General features: G+C 43.2%; 1 protein-coding gene across 5 annotated transcripts; it reads right to left on the reverse strand.

Annotated features, from left to right (window-relative positions):
• Positions 1-1,495: 1,495 nt before the first annotated feature.
• On the reverse strand, positions 1,496-20,290 carry tcaim (T cell activation inhibitor, mitochondrial). 5 transcript variants are annotated; one of them, XM_076889673.1, is made up of 11 exons: positions 20,158-20,290; positions 19,641-19,810; positions 11,405-11,537; positions 10,942-11,092; positions 10,604-10,859; positions 10,112-10,234; positions 9,874-9,971; positions 4,492-4,583; positions 4,177-4,409; positions 3,975-4,106; positions 1,496-2,094 (listed from the first exon to the last, which is right to left on the reverse strand). In XM_076889673.1, the coding sequence occupies exons 2-11, from the start codon at positions 19,703-19,705 to the stop codon at positions 1,869-1,871; spliced, it is 1,509 nt and encodes a 502-aa protein (XP_076745788.1). In that variant the 5' UTR covers positions 19,706-19,810; positions 20,158-20,290; the 3' UTR covers positions 1,496-1,868. The 5 variants fall into 5 exon arrangements, with proteins under 5 accessions (XP_076745788.1, XP_076745789.1, XP_076745787.1 ...); XM_076889674.1 differs by having other exon boundaries at positions 20,149-20,285; XM_076889672.1 differs by having other exon boundaries at positions 20,117-20,259.
• Between the last annotated feature and the right edge of the window lie 117 nt (positions 20,291-20,407).

Here is a 20,407-nt window from a genome sequence, read left to right on the forward strand (position 1 = left end):
TTCTTCATTATTCGCTTGCTTGTTACGCACAAGTCTACGTTGTTTACAGGCTGTCGGCTGCTGTTTTTTCCTTTTACTTACTTCCAAAAAGAAAGCCTAATTTCTGCCGTTTAACAGGCTTCTGAACAAATTTAAACTTTTTAAAATTATACAAAATGCAAAACTCTCTAATAAAACCGCTGTAACGTCAGAGGTGATGTTCATATGTTGATTACTGATTTTCTTTCGTTTTGATCTACTGCAGAATATTTTTATAAAGTCCCAGAACAGGAAAATCACCTTTACTGATCTGAATTATAATATTTCTGACTGTCTGAGGCAAAATTTCCCAGATTCAAATCGAATCTAGAAACCAGTGACGATACCCAGCCCCGGTGGCTATGCCACCCACCTGTCGAAGGGTGCAAAGAGGAAAACTGAGGTTTTCAGATTCCTGTCCTGCCTGCAGAGGTCCCTCCATGTCATCACAAATTCCTCCTCATCATTGTTGATCATTTATAGTCACATTGCTGCTAAGGAAAGTTTCACAGCTCCAAAACTCAAGAATTTACCTAATTTTGTTCTGTGCTATGAGGTACAGCTCAGTGGGTCCAATAAAGGTTCAACAGTTTGTGTTCAGAAGCAGAATTTATTTGTAATTTTGACAAGAAGACAAATTTTATGAGAAATCAATGAAGAAACACCAATTCTAAGGAGTTAACTAATGTTTTTTGTCAAATACGAGTCAGAATTAAAATTCCACTGTGAAATCTTTTTGTTTGAATAAAGGTCAATTTCAATTAGAACGATGAGAGTACGGCGACTCCAGTCATCGTCTTTATAGCTTCACACGTCTGAAACACCCAACAGTCCCCCAACAGCTCCATCCACTGAAGAAGCCGCCCAGTTCCACTTACTCCTCTGTCTGCACCACACAGCACAGAAGGTTTGACTGGTCTGACTCCCAGTTTATCTCATTATAGTGAATCAGGGTTATCCATCCATTCTCCTCCACCTATCAGGGTTGCAGGTGGACTGGAGCCTATCACAGCCCTGCTCAGGCTGTCAATCTGACCTGGGCTAACACAGAGACTCAACCAATCACACTCACATTCAGACCTGTGGGCAGTTTGGAGTCACCGAATAAGCTAACCCTAACTGAATCAAAAGACAAAAGTTTGCACACCCCATGATTCAAGCCTGTAGAGCCACCTTCATCAGCAAGTCATTTTCTCTGAGTCATTGCAACACCTTAGCTCTTGTCTTGGGATCATCGTCCTGCTGAGTGAGCTAATACCAGATGCCCAGGTCCATCACTGTGCTGACAGGGTGTCCAACTGCAGGCCTCGAGGGCCGGTGTCCTGCAGGTTTGTGTGTCCTGTGTGACCAGATGCAATTTCACAAACCTACATTTGGTTGTTTTTGTTGTCGTTTGGTTTTTTAAACAGAGAAGAGCTTTTTCTTTCACACTTGCTGATGATTGACGCGTTGGATCAGCAGCACATTAAAAGCAGGGTGAATATACAGAGGTTTTTATTGGACTCCTGTGAAACTTCACATTTCTACAAAGTGAAAAATCACTTTTCATACTCATTGCAATAAATACTTACAACTTTGACAATTCTGTGCTTTAAGCCACGTCTACACTACAAGTCACACGTTTGTCACACATCACTTTGAAGTGTAGCCCGGTCGCATGTGAACATTGCAGGCTGTACAGGTATCCTTCACTTGTGCTCTTAAAGTTCTCTGAACATTTCCTTGACAAAGCATTAGCAGAAAAACGTCTGTGTGATGTCCTGGTAAATGTGCTTATTTTCTGCTCAACAGTATCAATGTCTAAAAGTAGTTGTCACACATGGACCGACAAAAACGTGTAAATCTGGAGGTCAGCTCTTCCAGTCCCAGGGGACACACAGGTCTCCATCTTGCATGACAGAGTAGAAGTGAGAAACACAGATCTGGAGGCCTTGCATGTGGGGGGAGCGCTGCTCCAACAGTCTTTCACAGCATTGAATCATCTGGGCAGGGCTGACACTGGGCTCCTTAGACAAGCTCCTCAGAGACAGAGTCTCAAGACACAGCTTCACCACGGCCTCCTCCTCTGCCTGCAGTCTGCACACAAACAGGCAGGTGACAAAGTCAACATACAGACAAACAGGATTCTTAATAAGCACCAGATATCAAAACTCTCAGGCTGCGTTCACTCTGCAGGTCTTGATGCTCAATTCAGATTTTTTGATCAAATCTGATGTTTTTGTCTGCTCGTTCACACTACAAATAAAATGCGACAGCAAACGCGCTCTAGTGTGAACGCTCAAAGCGGCGCATGCACAAAAGAAGACATCACACACAACACGCTCAGTTTAGACCCAGAGCAACAGTATTGTTTGACTGATGGCCTTAATATAAAGACTTCAGACTTTATGTTTCCCAATTTTGCTTTAAGTTATTTTGTTATTTACATAATGATGTAAATAACCTAATAATGATCCTTGTTGCTGTTTTAGAGGAGCGCTGCTTCAAAGGATAGTTTCTGTCAGAATCTGCAGATTATACAGGACAAAGAAAATGTTCACGTTTCTCCAACGTTGTCTTCCCAACAGTTTCACTGACATCTGGACAGGAAGCGTTCACGTCGTCTTCTCCGGCGCTGATATTTGGCGTCTGTCTTGTGTCAGTGACGTAAAAGACGGATTCAATGCGACCTGACCATCAAACAGCAGTCGCTTTCTGAAACATCAGATATGTATCGCATTCAGCACCACATACGAAAGTGACCCAGATCAGATTTGAAAATATCAGATTTGTGCCGTTCACACTGTCACCATGATCAGATAGATGGTCGCAGAGGGTCAAAAACATCGGATTTGATGCGCTTTCACCTGCAGTGTGAACGCAGCCTAAGTATGTTTTGTCCTCATGATGTTGTATTCGTTTGTATTAGTGTTACCATGATTAAGTTCCTATAATGATCTCTGAGAGCTGCTTCAGCAGTTACCTGTGACCGATCACTGCCGTCACATATTCATTCTCTGGTGTCCTGGATTGTTGATTACCTGACAGGAAGACCACAATATGTACGTCTCCCACAGTGTGTGTCTGACAAGGTGATCAGCAACACAGGGGCACCACAGGGGACTGTCCTCTCCCCCTTCCTCTTCACCCTCTACACCACAGACTTCAGCCACTGCACAGAGACCTCCATCTTCAGAGGTTTCCTGATGACTCTGCGTACTGGCTAGTCAAACGAGCACGCTCAGTGAGAGACTGAGATTACCCATGATGCACCACTGAACGACACAGGAAGTCATTCCTGCCCGTGGCCGTCTCCCCGTACAACTCCTCCATCCAACACACTGTGAACACTGCAATAGTTACACCCTTTTTACACACACTCTTTCTACTCTAATATTCTTGACATTTATTACTTGGTGACTTGTATATATTGTGCTATCCTCTGATCTTAACATATTGTGTTGATAAACAGTCTAGTTGGTTTTTGTTAATGTTACTTTACTGGAGCAACTGTATCCCGTCGGGATTAATAAAGTATTCTGATTGATTGAGCAAGTTGACAAGAAGATCTCAAATTCTAACAGTAAACACAGCGACTGAATAGACTAAAAATAAAAACTAGTAATTTCAATCAACACCGTCTAGTTAAACTTGGGCAGTTGTAGGTGTGGTGGTCACATTGTATAAAGCAGTCATGGATGTAGGCGTGTGGGGGGTTCTATCACAGAGGCAGTGCTGGGTACGTGCTGCCCCATAAATCGGCCTTCATGGAGTTCCAGCTGTAAATCGTATTACTGCTGGCAGGAGCAAAATCATTTATGATTGTTGCTTGACAAAGTTTTTGAAATTGTTTCTGCAAACATGCTAGCATCTTGTAAGAGAGGAAAAATACTAAATATGATATAAACTATAAAAAGACCCCTCCCGCCCCCCCAAAGAAAGACAGCATGCAAACAGACAGACTACGTCACACTCACTGGTTTTTGCGTTGGATGCGCCGTCGGGCTTCAGGGGCCTGGTTCTGAAGGAAGACCTGTAGTGTAGGAAGATCACATTTGATGGGAATAACGAAGTGTCCCATCTCATGAAGACTGGGGTTGGAGCGGTCACTGGAAGAGACACAAACATTAAGTAAACTGCACGTGCTTGTGATGGTCAGTGGTTAAAAGGGTTTCGTACTTTTCCAGCAACATGGTGAGGCCCTGCAGACTCCTGGGGTGCAGACGAAGGTGGTGGGACATGAGACGTTTGTGGAAGGTGTTTAGGGAACTGTAGTGCTCAGCTATGGGCTGAACTGGTCCCAGTCTGTCCATGTGCACCACTTGGGTTCCACCCAGGAGGAGGCTGATCCTCTCCTTCAGCCAGTGTGTCTGCTGCTGCAGGCTGTGATAACCAGGCAGCTGCTCAAAAAGCTGGAGGCACACAGCAGGGGTCAGAAAACGAAAGGCAGCACAGAGACTATACATGCCAGCAGGACAGCGACAGCTGCATTACTTTTGTCCATTGATGATGAACATCCATGGTTCCCAGCATGACGTGTCCAGAAGCATTCATCCCTGACTGGTCGGCAAACACAACCGTATGTCCTGGTAAGAAGACGAGTGCGTGAAAACTGTTCTACACATCTACACGCAGTGGCAATGCTCCCAAAATGATGAGATACCCACTCTTTCCACAGAAACAGGTCTCTAGGATATGATCACTGTCTGAAAACACATCAGAGGTCGATATGAAAACCTCACGCTGATGGAGGACGTGACTTTGTTTGGTGAAAACAGTGTTTGATTGAAATAATTGTGCTAAAACAAGAGTTTACATGTTCTTTAATACCGTAAATCATCTCTAATAACCAGAAATATTAATCAGAGTCTTACTGATATGCTGAATGAGTAATGATGGAGGATGTTTCGACCCTGGCAGATCAGGATGTGAAAGATAAGAAACGTGTCTCCAGCCCGTCGTTATGGTTGTATTTGCTCAACACAGAATCATAATATAAATGTGATTGTGGTCAAAGTTAATCATGCTTAACAGCTTAGAAACTGATCAGAAGATAATCGGTTATAAGTTCGACCATTACAACTAATAAGAAAATATAATCTATGACATGATTCTGATAAAAAGGACCTCACTGAGACTCCGTACAGAGCGGCCTGTTCGGGCAAAGATGGCCTTGGCGGCTGTGTGTGTGTGTGTGTGTGTGTGTGTGTGTGAGAGGATGGAGTGACACACTAAGAAGCCACTAACCTCAGAGAATCTCTGACTTTACCATGTATCATTTTAAAACAAGTTATATAGTGATTAACAAACCACAAGCCAGTTTTGGAGGCCGTGGACTGGAGGGCCAGGTCCTCTGCCTGCCACCCAATCAAGTAAGCACCAAACCCCTACGGCCCTCCTGTGGATGGTGAGCCCACAGGAGGAGGGAACCATGTCGCTATTCCTAGATGTGCCCAGCCAAGAAACCCCTGAATTGTTCCCCTTCAGGTTGGGGAACTTGTTCCCGAGTTAGGGATGAGTGGAACACAAGACTGACAGACAGTTCCAACCGTCGGTCACAAGCTCTAAAAGAACGAGGCTGATATAAGACATAAGCGTCAGAAACGAGTCTCCTTTGAAGAGTGGCTGGGCTGTGCCTTCCAGACAGAGGGAGGAGCTCACTCATTGGAGAGGCTGCGTTCACACTGCAGGTGAAAGCGCATCAAATCCGATGTTTTTGACCCTCTGCGACCATCTATCTGATCATGGTGACAGTGTGAACGGCACAAATCTGATATTTTCAAATCTGATCTGGGTCACTTTCATATGTGGTGCTGAATGCGATACATATCTGATGTTTCAGAAAGCGACTGCTGTTTGATGGTCAGGTCGCATTGAATCCGTCTTTTACGTCACTGACACAAGACAGACGCCAAATATCAGCGCCGGAGAAGACGACGTGAACGCTTCCTGGCCATCCAGTGAAACTGTTGGGAAGACAACGTTGGAGAAACGTGAACATTTTCTTTGTCCTGTATAATCTGCAGATTCTGACAGAAACTATCCTTTGAAGCAGCGCTCCTCTAAAACAGCAGTAAGGATCATTATTAGGTTATTTACATTATTATGTAAATAACAAAATAACTTAAAGCAAAAATTGGGAAACGTAAAGTCTTTATATTAAGGCCATCAGTCACACATACTGTTGCTCTGGGTCTAAACTGAGCGCGTTGTGTGTGACGTCTTCTTTTGTGCATGCGCCGCTTTGAGCGTTCACACTAGAGCGCGTTTGCTGTCGCATTTTATTTGTAGTGTGAACGAGCAGACAAAAACATCAGATTTGATCAAAAAATCAGAATTGAGCATCAAGACCTGCAGAGTGAACGCAGCCTGAGAGTCGCTGTTCCTGCAGATGGAGCCTGTCGAGGTGGTTCAGCCCCCTGAGATACCTCCTAGGTGAGGTGGTCAAACAGCGTTATAGAAAGAAGAAGTGAGGAAAAGTGTTCTAATGTAGTGAGTCAAAACGAGGTCATGTTGGAAGCAAAACTAAATGTCATGACTCTGTGTGTTCAATTTATTTCGCTCATGTGAATGATCTCCAGTCCAAAGTTCATGTGAGTGAGGTAACGATAAACACTGCTGAAGTAAAGCAGCATTAACTGAATGAAGCATGAAGTATAACGTGTTCGATTTAATGTGTGATGGAATCAATGATAAGTAAGGTTAAAGTAAAATGGTTCTAATATAGAGCTTTGCTATTTTATTTGGAAACCTAAAGCACTTGATACAACTTCTGTCAGTCACCCATTCACACAGAAAGAAAACACATTGGAAAAAAAAATCATTCACACACATTCATACTGTGATGGATGCATCAGAGAGCAACTTGGGATCAACAGCCAGGTATCGAACCACCAACCTTCGGGCCTGCCCTAGCTTAGGAGCTACAACGTAGAATAGAAGAAAATGTAAGGAAGTCCTTTTAAAGTTTCCATTTTGTTTTAAACCACGGTGAAGTATGGTGACGGGGGGGGGCTGACGATCAGCTGATTCAATGTCACAACGGGGGAGGCCAGACGCCATCTCAGACGCTGTGACGCCCAGGAAGAGCAGGAAGAAAACTGAGAAAGTGAGATGCTGCTTTCCTGGTAGACGATTATTATCAACGTGACACAGAGTCCACTCAGGCCTCGATGTGCCCGTTTTCTCCGCCTTAGCTCACAGTAGGTAAATTAGATAATTCACGTATTTGACTCTGTTCATCTGGATGTTTTCAGTGGGAGAAACGTTTCATTCGTAAAACCTGTAAAAACCAGTAAAAACCTGCATATTATTATAATATCACTCAAAGGGTTCTTATAGGTCACTACTCTTAGAAATGAACAGATCCTTGGGGCTAGTTTTCAGAGCCGCTACATTTAACCCAGTCAGTTACCAAGTGCACAGATTTCGAGGAGAGCTGCTTACAGAAGGCTGAATTCAAAGACACCTTCAAAATCAATGTGGTGGAAGGTTAGTCCAACTCTGCCCCCTTATGTTCTTGTACACATGCCTGAATGTCAGGGCATGCTCCTAATGAGATGTCCTGTGGATCTCCTCCTAGATGTGGACCAGGACATCACTGAGTTCCTGCACGTGTTTCGTACTCTCACCACTGAGGCCGAGACCTGTTGTGCACCAGGAGGAACCCAGAAGCACTGCACCAGCGTAGGGTCTAACAATGGGTCCAAGGATTTCATCTTCATACCGAATGACAGTCAGGCTGCTGTTGTACAGCCTGTAGGGGTCTAACAGTGGGGTACATCACAATAGCTAGAATCACCTGAACCTGTTAGAGACCATAGAGAATATGGAAACACTGCGGTGCTTTTTCTACCTGTGGTTAAGGGATCTCAAGATTTTGAGGGTATTTCCACGGCACTACATACATGTACGGAGAGTTACACAGTTGTTGTCCTTTTGCCTCTGTACACAACCAAATTATAAATCAAATCAAAATATCACGTAAGTGTAGACTTTCAGCTTCAATTTAAAGGCTTGGTTTATGTAAAGGTTTAATATAAATATTTTGTAATTACAGCAATTTTTATCTATGGTCGCCCACTTTCAAAGCTTCAAAAGTAAATGGACACTGCACTTCCTGTTTATACCTCATCTCTGTCTGACCAACCTAGCCAAATTATAAGAGCCAATCACAGGATCCCTCCAGCAGGTAAGCTGTCACTCATGAAGGGTCTGATCAACTCTGTACAATGATGTGTGGCAGCTAGCTTAAACGCTTTAACAATGGGCATGGCTGTTAAAGCCACAGGAAATCTCATGATGCTTCTAAAACATGTACTGTTGCTAGCCGCCCACATGGAAAAGATCTATAAATCTTATAAAGTTTGTATCTGTCTTGTGTGAAACTTGTATGAAAAGCATACAAGAGTGAAAACAGATATAAGATCCCTTGAAAAATTATATAATGAAACTTGTATGTTTTGGATACTAAAACAACATATGAAAGTGATGAGAAAGTGGCCACTTTCATGAGTAAATCATAGAAGCCTGATATGATTTACTCATGAAGTAGGCCACATCTGATGCAAGTCTTTTAGAAGTTTTTTTCTATTTCTTTTCCATATGGGTAGGGTTGCCTTTTCAGATAAAAACCGACTCAGTGACTCACAAAGTTCTTGCTCTCCCCTCACACGTCTACGGTGGTATGCAAAAGTTTGGGCACCCCTGATAATTTTCATGATTTTTCTTCAATAATCATTGGCTGTTTGGATCAGCAATTTCATGTAAATATATCATATAGCAGACGAACACAATGACATTTAAGAAGTGAAATGAAGTTTATAGGATTTACAGAAAGTGTGCAATATTACTGAAACTAAATTAGGCAGGTGCATAAATTTGGTCATGAAGCTCATCGAGAGGGCTGAGGGTTTGCAAAGCAAAGCGTGGCTACCTACAGCAATCTAAGAGCCCTCGATGGGCTGTTAGCAGACGCTCATAAATGTTACGCCTGATCATTGTATGTGTGTCTGTGTATTTAAAGAAGATGATGCTTAGAGATTTAATTTACAGTGATATGATCCTCGATCACAGTGTGTTACCTCTATAAATGAAATCGACTGTACATTTGAAAACACTACAGAGAAAAAAAGAAAAAGGAGAAAAATACACAGCATTAACAGAAACAATGGTACCAAGCCATCAGTACTCAGCCTAAACACACTGTTGTATTTGGGTTTTTTGCACTACATAAGAACATTTTAAATCGGTTGTCTTTTGTAGACTTTGCTGTTTTGTTGCTGTATTTTTTGCACATCAGAAAACTTAAAACTAATTTAGCTATCAAGGTTATTTTTTGTACTGTTTAAATCTTTGAAAAAATAAAATAAAATAAGCCTCTTAATCTATTTCCTCCATGGTATTTAAAATGGTGTTAAGTATTGTCTTTGTCATCTGTATCAGATTCTATCATCATAGCACCCTGTGAGCCCTGAGGCATCTGAAAGAAGAAAACAGAGTAAATCATGCTTTATCCAAGTACTGAAACAAACCTTATCATGCTTATGCAAGTTTGTCCAATTACTTTTGAGCTTCAGGAGGTGCTACAGATAACGATGGCTGGTATTCCTACAACAATGAATGCAGTACTTTTATTAAACCCTTGAAGTGAAGCTGAAAGTCTCCATTTCAGTCACATTTTGACGGCTTAATTAAAAATCGACTGTGTTGGAGTGAAGGACTGTATCACACATAACAGGCACGTGACAGGACTGACGGTGGTAAAAGCCATGAACCTTTTTACCTGATGGACAGACAACAGTTCAGAGATCTGTGCTACTGTGTGTATTACTAATGAACGCAGCTTGCTTGTAACCTCTCAGTGAGATTATTTACCTTGCAGGTTGATCAGAGCCTCGGGGTTCTGGTGAGACAGGCGGCTCAGACTTTGAAGCTGACAGTACCTGTGCGAGACTCCCCAGCTGCGCTGCCATCTGCACCACACAGCTGATCTCATCATTCAGTAACAGTAACATGTACACAGTTTCTTACAGTTCAGTGCACAGAATAAAGACCTCTGTGCCCTCAGGAACAGCAGACAGGGCAACCTCTGAAACAGTAAAGACGGCTGTACCTGATATCGGTCAGATTAAATCTGCGACACAGCTCCCTCTTCAGTCTCTTCAGTTCTTCTCTCCGAGGAAGACTCGCATTGTGTTTCTTTGAGGCTTCAGGTTCGTTGTTTCTCAACCACACACTGGCAAAAAAGATCGTGTACAAGTCATTAAATATAATTGCTGTAGTTATGAAAATCTGTCATCACCATCTTTGCAAAACATATTTGTGTTGTTATATATGTGACATTACTCTGACGTCTCCCTCTCTAGAACTGTGTGAACTATAAATAAAGTACTTTCACATTATTACATTTAAATATAAGTGACCATGTATGCACACATTAGCTTTAGCATGCCCTATTGCTATTTACTGAATAGAAATAAAATCCACAGCAAACACAGCAGTGTGTCTCCGTGACTGATCACAAACAGCAGTGTTTGAGTTTAGAAGGTTTCAACACTTTCCTACAGTTGAGATGAGACAACCACAACCAGAGAGCCGAGCCTACCTGAGCGTAGGCTCGGCTCTCTGGGCCTGCTGCAGCTCCTGCTCGGGGTCTTTGAAGCCAGTGAAGGTGTAATAGCTTTTATCCCATTTGATGGTTCTGTAGAAAGGCTCCCCCGTCTCAGTGGGACTTTTACTTGCTGCTTTACTCGCCGTTAGTCCCTTCATGTGCTCCACAGGCAGGCTGCAGCTCGTCAAAACATCCATCACTGTGCTCAAAACATCATTTGTGTGCAAAGTAAAACTTACGGAGCGGAAGCCTGAGAAGCAAACAGGAGCAATTTTATGTTAAAACCCCCAAAAAACCTGACTGGTACTTTGAGCATTTTAAAAGAAATGCACCTGAGCTGATGAGTTCTGGCTGCACCTTACTGCTGTACTTTGTGTTCCTTATATAAAAGGTGAGCTTCATGGGTTGAACTGAACGTGAGCCGGGCTTCTGCAAGTTTTCCAGATAGCCATTCAGCCTCTTTAGCGAGTTTTCATTCACCTCCTGTAACACAGAGGTACCAGAACTTACATCATGGCAGCTCATCCCAACAAACGTCTGACAGTGTTGTATGTGCACAGATTATTATCATTAAATATTATTTTATATCACATCATATTACTTTATATTGTATACGGATCCCAGAGCACATAGATGATAAGTATTCTGTACACTATGGATTGCCTCTTCTTTGTTGTGCCTATAAGGCGTCACACACATGTAAACCTGGCAGTAAGTTTTCGAACTGTTACTTTACGATCACATGTTTCCAATAACACATATTTGGATTTATGTCATGACAGATATGAGACCTACCCGTTCTTTGGGATATTTACCGAAGAAGTCTGGGTGGACTGCAAAATAAAAGGGCCTGAGAGCATTTACAGCCTCTGCCCCTGACAGAGCTCTCTGTTGCACAGCATGTGTGGCAAAATGCTTCCACTGCAGCCTGCAGAGAAAAGGACAGACATTACAGAAAAGAGACTATTTTACATCATTGAACCCTGCTCTCCAAAGCTGACATAGGCATAACTGCAGCTGCCTGCAACAATGGGCTTTTTGTCCAAACTGAGTATATACTGTCGTCCACTTTCACTGTGCACACAAGAAAAAACTCAGAGTTTTCTGCTATTGTTATTATCTGCCATGGCTGATTTCTTTTTCAAAGTGTCCAGAGTCAGGAGAGACTGAGAAATCCACAGCGTGACACGGCAGAGGTTTTCCACCCATAATGACACCCCAGGACAAATTCAGCAGTGTGTGAAGAAGAGGAGGAGGAAGAGGAACCAGCATCAGCTGGGAGATGAAGAATAGGACGAGAACAGACTGGGACTGGTGGGAACGTTTAAAACTATTTCTAGATACCTCTGCAAATACAGGAAACGAGTATCTCCAACACAAACTTTAACAGCTGCATACAGAGAGTCACACAAAGACTCACTGATGTTTATCCTGCAGGACAGGATGTGATAGGGGAGGACGGAAAAATAAAGGGAACCACAACTTTGATAATACTTTTGTTTTATCCAGAATATATTTAGTTAAGAATTGTTTTAATCAGAATAGAATAGAATAGAATAGAATAATCCTTTAATTGTCTCACAAGGGGAAATTTGGTTGTAACAGCAGCAATAAAAACACACATACAAACAAACAGGACACCGAACAGAAACATTTTCTTACATATTTACATCATGGACAATAGTTACCAAAAACAGAGTACTGTACCGTTATTGAATTAAATAAAAGTAAATATGAGTTGGTGGTGATTTGGATTAGGTGGCGAGGGAGGACACTGGACAGACCTGACACGCCCAAACGTACAGTGAGGGTGTGCTGGGAACGTTTAGCAGAGCCCCCGGTCTGCGAGATCTTCAACGGCACTCCGAGGGAGACTGGGGGCATTTGTCCGAGTGGACCATGTTCAGTATCTCCATTGCCGAAGCTGCTGCACTGAGCTGCGGATGCAAGGTGGTTGGTGCCTGTCGTGGTGGTAATCCCCGAACCAAATGGTGGACACCAAAGGTGAAGGGAGCCACCAGGCTGAAGAAGGAGTCCTATCTGGCCTGGTTAGCCTGTGGGACTCCCGAGGCAGCTGACAGGTACCGACAGGCCCAGTGGAATGCGGCCAAGTGTGAAGCGGTGGGAATGAGAATCAGCACCTCCAAATCTGAGGCCATGGTCCTCAGCCAGAAAATGGTGGAGTGCCCACTCCTGGTCAGGAACAAGTTCCTGCCTCGAGTGCAGGAGTTAAAGTATCTCAGGGTCTTGTTCACGAGTGACGGAAGAAGGGAGTGGGCGATCAACAGACGGATTGGTGCGGCTGCAGTGCACTGTACCAGTCTGTTGTGGTGAAGAGAGAGCTGAGTGTAAAAGCGAAGCTCTCAATTTACCGGTCGATCTACGCCCCTACCCCCACCTATGGTCACGAGCTGTGGGTAGTGACCGAAAGAACGAGATCGCGGATACAAGCGGCAGAAATGAGCTTCCTCAGAAGGGTGGCTGGCCTCTCCCTTAGAGATAGGGTGAGAAGTTCAGCCATCTGGGAGGGGCTCAGAGTAGAGCAGCTGCTGCTCCACATCGAAAGGAGCCAGCTGAGGTGGTTCAGGCATCTGACAAGGATGCCTCCTGGTCGCCTCCTGGGTGAGGTGTTCCAGGCATGTCCCACCGGGAGGAGGCCCCGGGGCAGACCCAGGACACGCTGGAGAGATTATATCTCTCGGCTGGCCTGGGAACGCCTTGGTATTCCCCCGGATAAGCTGGAGGAGGTGGCTGGGGAGAGGGAGGTCTGGGCTTCTCTGCTTGGGCTGCTACCCCCGCGACCCGGCCTCGGATAAGCGGAAGAAAATGGATGGATGGATACAGATAAGAGGCAAACCCATGTTGTAGTGTGAATCAGTTGATAAAATAGTGAAAGTTACAGCATTGATGTAAACATCTATGTTTGTTGGGAGCAGTTCTGATTGTACAGTCTGACAGCTGCAGGGAGGAAGGACCTGCAGAAACGCTCCTTCATGCATCGAGGATGCAGCAGTCTGTCACTGAAGCAGCTCTGCAGTTCAGCAGCATTTACATGCATGAGCTGGGAGACTCTGTCCATCAGAGATGTTATTTTGGCCAGAGTCCTTCTGTCTCCCACCACCTGCACTGGGTCCAGGTGCATCCCAGAACAGAGCTGGCCTTCCTGATGTGGTTATCCAACCTCTTCCTCTCAGCTGCCGATAAACTGCTGCTCCAACATACCACACTGTAAAAAAAAAAAGACGGATGCCTCCACAGAGTCATAGATGGTCTTTAAAAGCGCTCCCTGTACTCCAAATGACCTCAGCCGCCTCAGCAGGTAGCGTCTGCTCTGACCCTTCCTGTGAAGAGCATCAGTGTTGTGGCTCCAGTCCAGTTTATTATTCAGGTGAACACCCAGGTACCTATAAGAGTCCACTATCTCAATGTCCACTCCCTGGATGTTCACCGGTGTCAGTGTGGTGGGTCTGCGTCTCCGGAAATCCACCACCAACTCCTTGGTTTTCACGGCGTTGATCAGCAGGTGGTTCTGCTGACACCAGAGTCCACTGTCTGTACTCTGAGTCAAATCAAAGTGGGATTGTGTCAGTTTCAGTAAAAAACTATGCAGTCCCTTTAAATAAAAAGTCCAAAGACCTGTGAAAAGCTGTCCATTCATAAAGTTCAACTGTGTTTTATAAGGACGTCATGTGTCTCTATCATCTCTCTCCTGTTAGATCCTCTTCACAAAACACCAGCCTGTTCAATGCTCTGATATCTTTAACATCTTAAGAAAATTATATTGCACAATTTTCCCAGCGTAACAGCCAATAGGTGGTCCACAACCCTTTTGAGGACAAATGTGGGACTGCTGACCATTAAACGGCTTCAAGGACACTTAAATAGTCCAGATGTTTTTCTTTCCAGGCTCCTTAGACCACAAACCTACACAAGGATCGCGTCTTTTTAGTTTATTTTTAGCTGTCACTCTGGGATACTACCCTTAAATATAACTAACTAAAGTTTTCAGACAGTTTTAGTGGTCACAGTATATTAATATTTGTCTGTGAGACGGTCACACAGGTACTAAAGTAACATGACATAGAAATAAATACCTTGAATTTGAACTAAAATGTAATATTTGAGACACCTAAGTTAAAATCCACCAGTGTAAAACTTACTTACTGTTTGGCTAGCTGCACTGAGGCGGGAAAATCACCCTGTTAGCTGCAATATTTGAATGAGGACTGTGTGGAAAAGAGCCTTTTCGAATCACGGGACCAACAATCTGGAGTCCAACACTACAACTTTTCCTTGACAGACCAGCTGCACCGAGGCACGCAATCAGCCAGCAAAGTACAGTGGGGCAAAAAAGTATTTAGTCAGCCACCGATTGTGCAAGTTCCCCCACCTAACATGATGACAGAGGTCAGTAATTTGCACCAGAGGTACACTTCAACTGTGAGAGACAGAATGTGAAAAAAAATCCATGAATCCACATGGTAGGATTTGTAAAGAATTTATTTGTAAATCAGGGTGGAAAATAAGTATTTGGTCAATAACAAAAATACAACTCAATACTTTGTAACATAACCTTTGTTGGCAATAACAGAGGTCAAACGTTTACTATAGGTCTTTACCAGGTTTGCACACACAGTAGCTGGTATTTTGGCCCATTCCTCCATGCAGATCTTCTCGAGAGCAGTGATGTTTTGGGGCTGTCGCCGAGCAACACGGACTTTCAACTCCCGCCACAGATTTTCTATGGGGTTGAGGTCTGGAGACTGGCTAGGCCACTCCAGGACTTTCAAATGCTTCTTACGGAGCCACTCCTTTGTTGCCCGGGCGGTGTGTTTTGGATCATTGTCATGTTGGAAGACCCAGCCTGGTTTCATCTTCAAAGTTCTCACTGATGGAAGGAGGTTTTGGCTCAAAATCTCACGATACATGGCCCCATTCATTCTGTCCTTAACACGGATCAGTCGTCCTGTCCCCTTGGCAGAAAAACAGCCCCATAGCATGATGTTTCCACCCCCATGCTTCACAGTAGGTATGGTGTTCTTGGGATGCAACTCAGTATTCTTCTTCCTCCAAACACGACGAGTTGAGTTTATACCAAAAAGTTCTACTTTGGTTTCATCTGACCACATGACATTCTCCCAATCCTCTGCTGTATCATCCATGATCCTCCTCTGGCAAACTTCAGACGGGCCTGGACATGCACTGGCTTCAGCAGCGGAACACCTCTGGCACTGCGGGATTTGATTCCCTGCCGTTGTAGTGTGTTACTGATGGTGACCTTTGTTACTTTGGTCCCAGCTCTCTGCAGGTCATTCACCAGGTGCCCCCGTGTGGTTCTGGGATCTTTGCTCACCGTTCTCATGATCATTTTGACCCCACGGGATGAGATCTTGCGTGGAGCCCCAGATCGAGGGAGATTATCAGTGGTCTTGTATGTCTTCCATTTTCTGATGATTGCTCCCACAGTTGATTTTTTCACACCAAGCTGCTTGCCTATTGTAGATTCACTCTTCCCAGTCTGGTGCAGGTCTACAATACTTTTCCTGGTGTCCTTCGAAAGCTCTTTGGTCTTGGCCATGGCGGAGTTTGGAGTCTGACTGTTTGAGGCTGTGGACAGGTGTCTTTTATACAGATGATGAGTTCAAACAGGTGCCATTCATACAGGTAACGAGTGGGGGACAGAAAAGCTTCTTACAGAAGACGTTACAGGTCTGTGAGAGCCAGAGATTTTCCTTGTTTGAGGTGACCAAATACTTATTTTCCACCCTGATTTACGAATAAATTCTTTACAAATCCTACCATGTGAATTCATGGATTTTTTTTTCACATTCTGTCTCTCACAGTTGAAGTGTACCTCTGGTGCAAATTACTGACCTCTGTCATCATTTTAGGTGGGGGAACTTGCACAATCGGTGGCTGACTAAATACTTTTTTGCCCCACTGTAAATGTTCACAAAATGTGTTCAGCACTATTCTAATTTACAACCTAACAGCTTACTACACATCACACCACAAACATAACTGTGATTCAAAACATGATCAAAAATCCTGACATCTATCAGCATGTCAGCAAGAGGGAACCCCCCCCCACCTCCACATTACAGTCTTCTTCATTTACATTTGAGCTTCACATTTCCTCACTTCTAAAATGAGGGAATCCAGTAAGTGAGATGACATGAGGTCTCCAAAAGGTGTGGCATCTCTCTGAAGTTTCCATGCTTCTCCATCAGTTTCTGAGTCCAGCTCGTCGGTCCGGTGAACCAGCTGTCATCTGACACAAACAGGCTCTCCTCCACGCGCTCACTTATAAAGTAAGTCAGTTAAACATTCGGGCTAACAGGTGAATTCTCCTGTGTTAATAATATTTATATTTAATCAACTGTATTCTAAGCACCAGCTGTCTGTTACAATTTTTGTTTTTTTAGAGTTTACTAAAATAAAAATAAAATCACATTAACATCTGTGTGGGGTTTTTGTTCAGTAAGCAGATGTTGGTGTTTCAGTCATGTTACGTTTAACTTTAAAGGCTTGTTAGAAACTATGAAACACACGATGCAGACTTCTGGACATTAGAAGAAAACTAATGCTGCTCATCAATAAGACTAAAGGCAGGAAGTTGTCCTTTATAACTACACATGTTAATAGCACCTCCAGATTTATATGATAGTTTATGATATAGCACGTGTATTTTAGTAATAGTCTATTTATTTCAGTGTAGTGGTGTACAGTTCTTTCTTGTTTGTCCTTGGAAAGTCCGCACGAGTCCAGATTTCCGAGGACACACACATACTCCTAAACTAGAAGTTATCCAAGTTTACTTCAGTTAACCGAGTCAGACAGTTGTAATGAAAACATAAACACGGTGACAGCTGTTTAATTTATCAGCAGCTTATCCAGTAACCATGGTAACCACGGACACTGCGCATCATCACCTCATGTCTCTTTGAAGCTAAACGACAGACATTTATCAGCCGTGCGGTTAGTTTTCCAGCACTGCTGAAAAACTGTGAAACAAACTGAAACGTGCTGATGATGAAAATAATGCGTCTGCCTATAAAGTCTTTGTTTCCCTGCTCGCCATCAGTAACAAAGTCATAGACACAACTTTACATTTCTCATGTTGGCTAAAAACAATCGTACATTTATGGTCTTGAAACAGGACACAGACACTGTAACTGCCGACCTCACATCAAACACAGACTGAGCCCATGTTTGATGTTTTTATATCCAACCTTTACTCTCAAACCTTTAAACAGCAGCGAGTCTCAGCTGAGAGAATAAGTGTTTATATGATGGGGGAACATGTTTTATGAGCAGCAGCCGGCTGTACTGAAATCACTGAATGAAGAGCAAACAGTGCGCCGCATTGTCACGGGAACATGAGTGTATTAATCTGGTGATTTATTACATGTGTTAGTGTTATTATACTTCATTCTAATCTGCTGCTGGGTCTTTTACACTGATGGAAGTACAGATAACACAGCATGAACAGCTGTTCAGCCAATCACATTCATTCCACTTTGACCTGCGACAAAATGAAGTCTTGCTCTTTTTATAGCAGTGTTGCATTTGACTGGTATATTTATATGTCTTGGTGAAGCCCTGCTTCACATGATAGCTCTCTGCCACAGCAAACTAAGGGTAAGAGAGTAATGTCTTTAACAAAGGACAGACCCACCCAGAGTCACACAAAATCACAAAAGACAGAGATCCAACAGTAATGGCATGGAGTCGGACAGCAGTACCTGAGCAGACAGACAGATCGATGAGGCACTGACAGCAAAAGAGTTCTAAGTGATATTAAAAGAAAACAAAACAAATGAACTGTCAGAATTCCAGCTGACTATCCCCCAGTAATGTTACTGGGGGATAGTCAGCTGGGGAATGCTGGGGGCGCTACTCGACCTGTAGAGACCAGAGATGACCATGTGACCATCATTCTGCTTGTTTCGCCCTGGTGTGTGTGTCTGTGTCCAGATTGTGTAGCAGTCACCATCACTGCTCACACCCCCCATCCAGCTTCTCTATGTGACACATCAGTACAATATTCTCACCTTTATATAAATAAAAAAATTTATTTTGAGTGCGCTGTTTGTCAAACAATGCGTTCTTACAGGGTACGTCATGTGTAATAAGAGAATGACACAGGGGGAAGTACTGAACACGTGCATGGAAGGTAGAGACAGCAGCTGAACTCTATCAGTGACCAGAAAGCAGCTCCGCAACTTGCAAATTAACATCAGCTGGTTTAGTCCCAACTGGGAACTTTTAGCTGGCTTTTGAGACGACTCCGCTAATATAATGATAATAAAAAATAATAATGAAAGCACTTTGAATTATCTGACATTGTAGAGTCTTTAACTGCCCTTAAACCTGTTGAATTCACTGACTGTGAAAAACGTTTGCTGTGCTATCCAGGACTGCAGGATAAAACTATCACTCTGTCATGTTTGGGCTAACGAGGCAAAGTGGAACTTTTCTGTGGCCAAAATGAGACCTTTGACCTACAGCTGTTAAACAAGATGTAAAATAATCACAAAGGTTTGGAAAATAACGTTGATTTACATATTTCATAGATTTATGAAATATTTAAACGGAAGTGAACGGGATGATCATGTGACTTTGCAAGTTAATAATTTCAAGATAAAATTTTAGAACCTACTTTTAATGTCAAAATGTTTGCACTGAATTATATTAAAGACTGCATTAAATGTAAGTTATTACAGATGTGTCGATCCCAACAAAGGAAAATGAAACCCAAAAAGCCTTTAGCAGCCTGATGTCTGGAGTGCAGGTTACGAGACGATCGTAAACTGCGACCCGTACTGTACCGCAGGAACACATCAAAGGAAAGACTGTCACATTTTCTGTCCATTGCTGATAAAGCAAAAATCAAACTCGGTCATTTTGATACTTTTCTTAATATGCCTTCAAAATGCACATATTAGACTTTTTAAAATCAGTTTTAAAACTGTCATTATACTCCAGCCCGCACGTAATCTAGTGATCGTACGTGTTGGGACAGTTTTACCTGATGGTGCATCGCAGAAGGGGGATTGCAGACATTGCTGACGCAGCTGGTCCAGAGATCCGCATGTAATCACGGCCTTTTCAGTCGGTCCATCTGCATTTCCTTTATCAAAGCACTTCCATAGTTTGTTACACTGGATCTGGCAGCAGCCTGGTACAGCTCAGCAGGGACTAAATCAGAGTAACTTCAGTTCGTCAGAAGAAAATCAACAGAAACCTAACGTTTCTACGGTGTTAGCTAACTCTAATTTGTATTTACTCCTTTGAATCCCATGCTATCATGTTTTTCTACCAATATTAACAAACATTTGAAAACAGAACAACCACAGATTATAATGTCTCTGTAGTTTCCTTTGGGATTTCTAATCAATGACGGCAACAAAACATGGTTCCAGTTTGCTAGCCAGGCTAGCACATAAAGTTAGCATTGCTATGAGCTGCTGCTACGCCGCAAACAAAATCCTATAAACGACTTACAGTATGTTGTCAGTAACAATTTAACAACCAACCAAAGTGACCTGTAACATCCCTGCCGTTAAGGTAGGACCGTTTTAGTTAGCGGCTGTGGGTGTTCTTCTTCTGCGATTCCTAGTACCAGCCAGCCGCACCATTGCGCCACCAGGCGGACTGGAGCGTCAGGTTAGGTTGAAGCTTGACATCCAGAGTTTTCTTCTTCTGGCTCCACGTGTTTGGAAAGGAAAACCATCCAAGCAATCTTTGAATGGTGAATGTTTTGTTCGTGTATTTTTGCATTATGGGTTAATATAA

This window comes from Maylandia zebra, linkage group LG11 (genome assembly GCF_041146795.1).
Source record: "Maylandia zebra isolate NMK-2024a linkage group LG11, Mzebra_GT3a, whole genome shotgun sequence".
NCBI lineage: Eukaryota > Metazoa > Chordata > Actinopteri > Cichliformes > Cichlidae > Maylandia > Maylandia zebra.

Excerpts from the sequence above, each read along its gene's own strand:
- tcaim (XM_076889673.1), bottom strand. The coding sequence starts at position 19,705 with ATGCGGATCTCTGGACCAGCTGCGTCAGCAATGTCTGCAATCCCCCTT. Across the intron at positions 11,538-19,640 it reads CTTCTGCGATGCACCATCAG|GCTGCAGTGGAAGCATTTTG; the intron begins GTAAAACTGTCC and ends TTTTCTCTGCAG. Across the intron at positions 10,235-10,603 it reads AGAGCCGAGCCTACGCTCAG|TGTGTGGTTGAGAAACAACG; the intron begins GTAGGCTCGGCT and ends CTTTTTTGCCAG.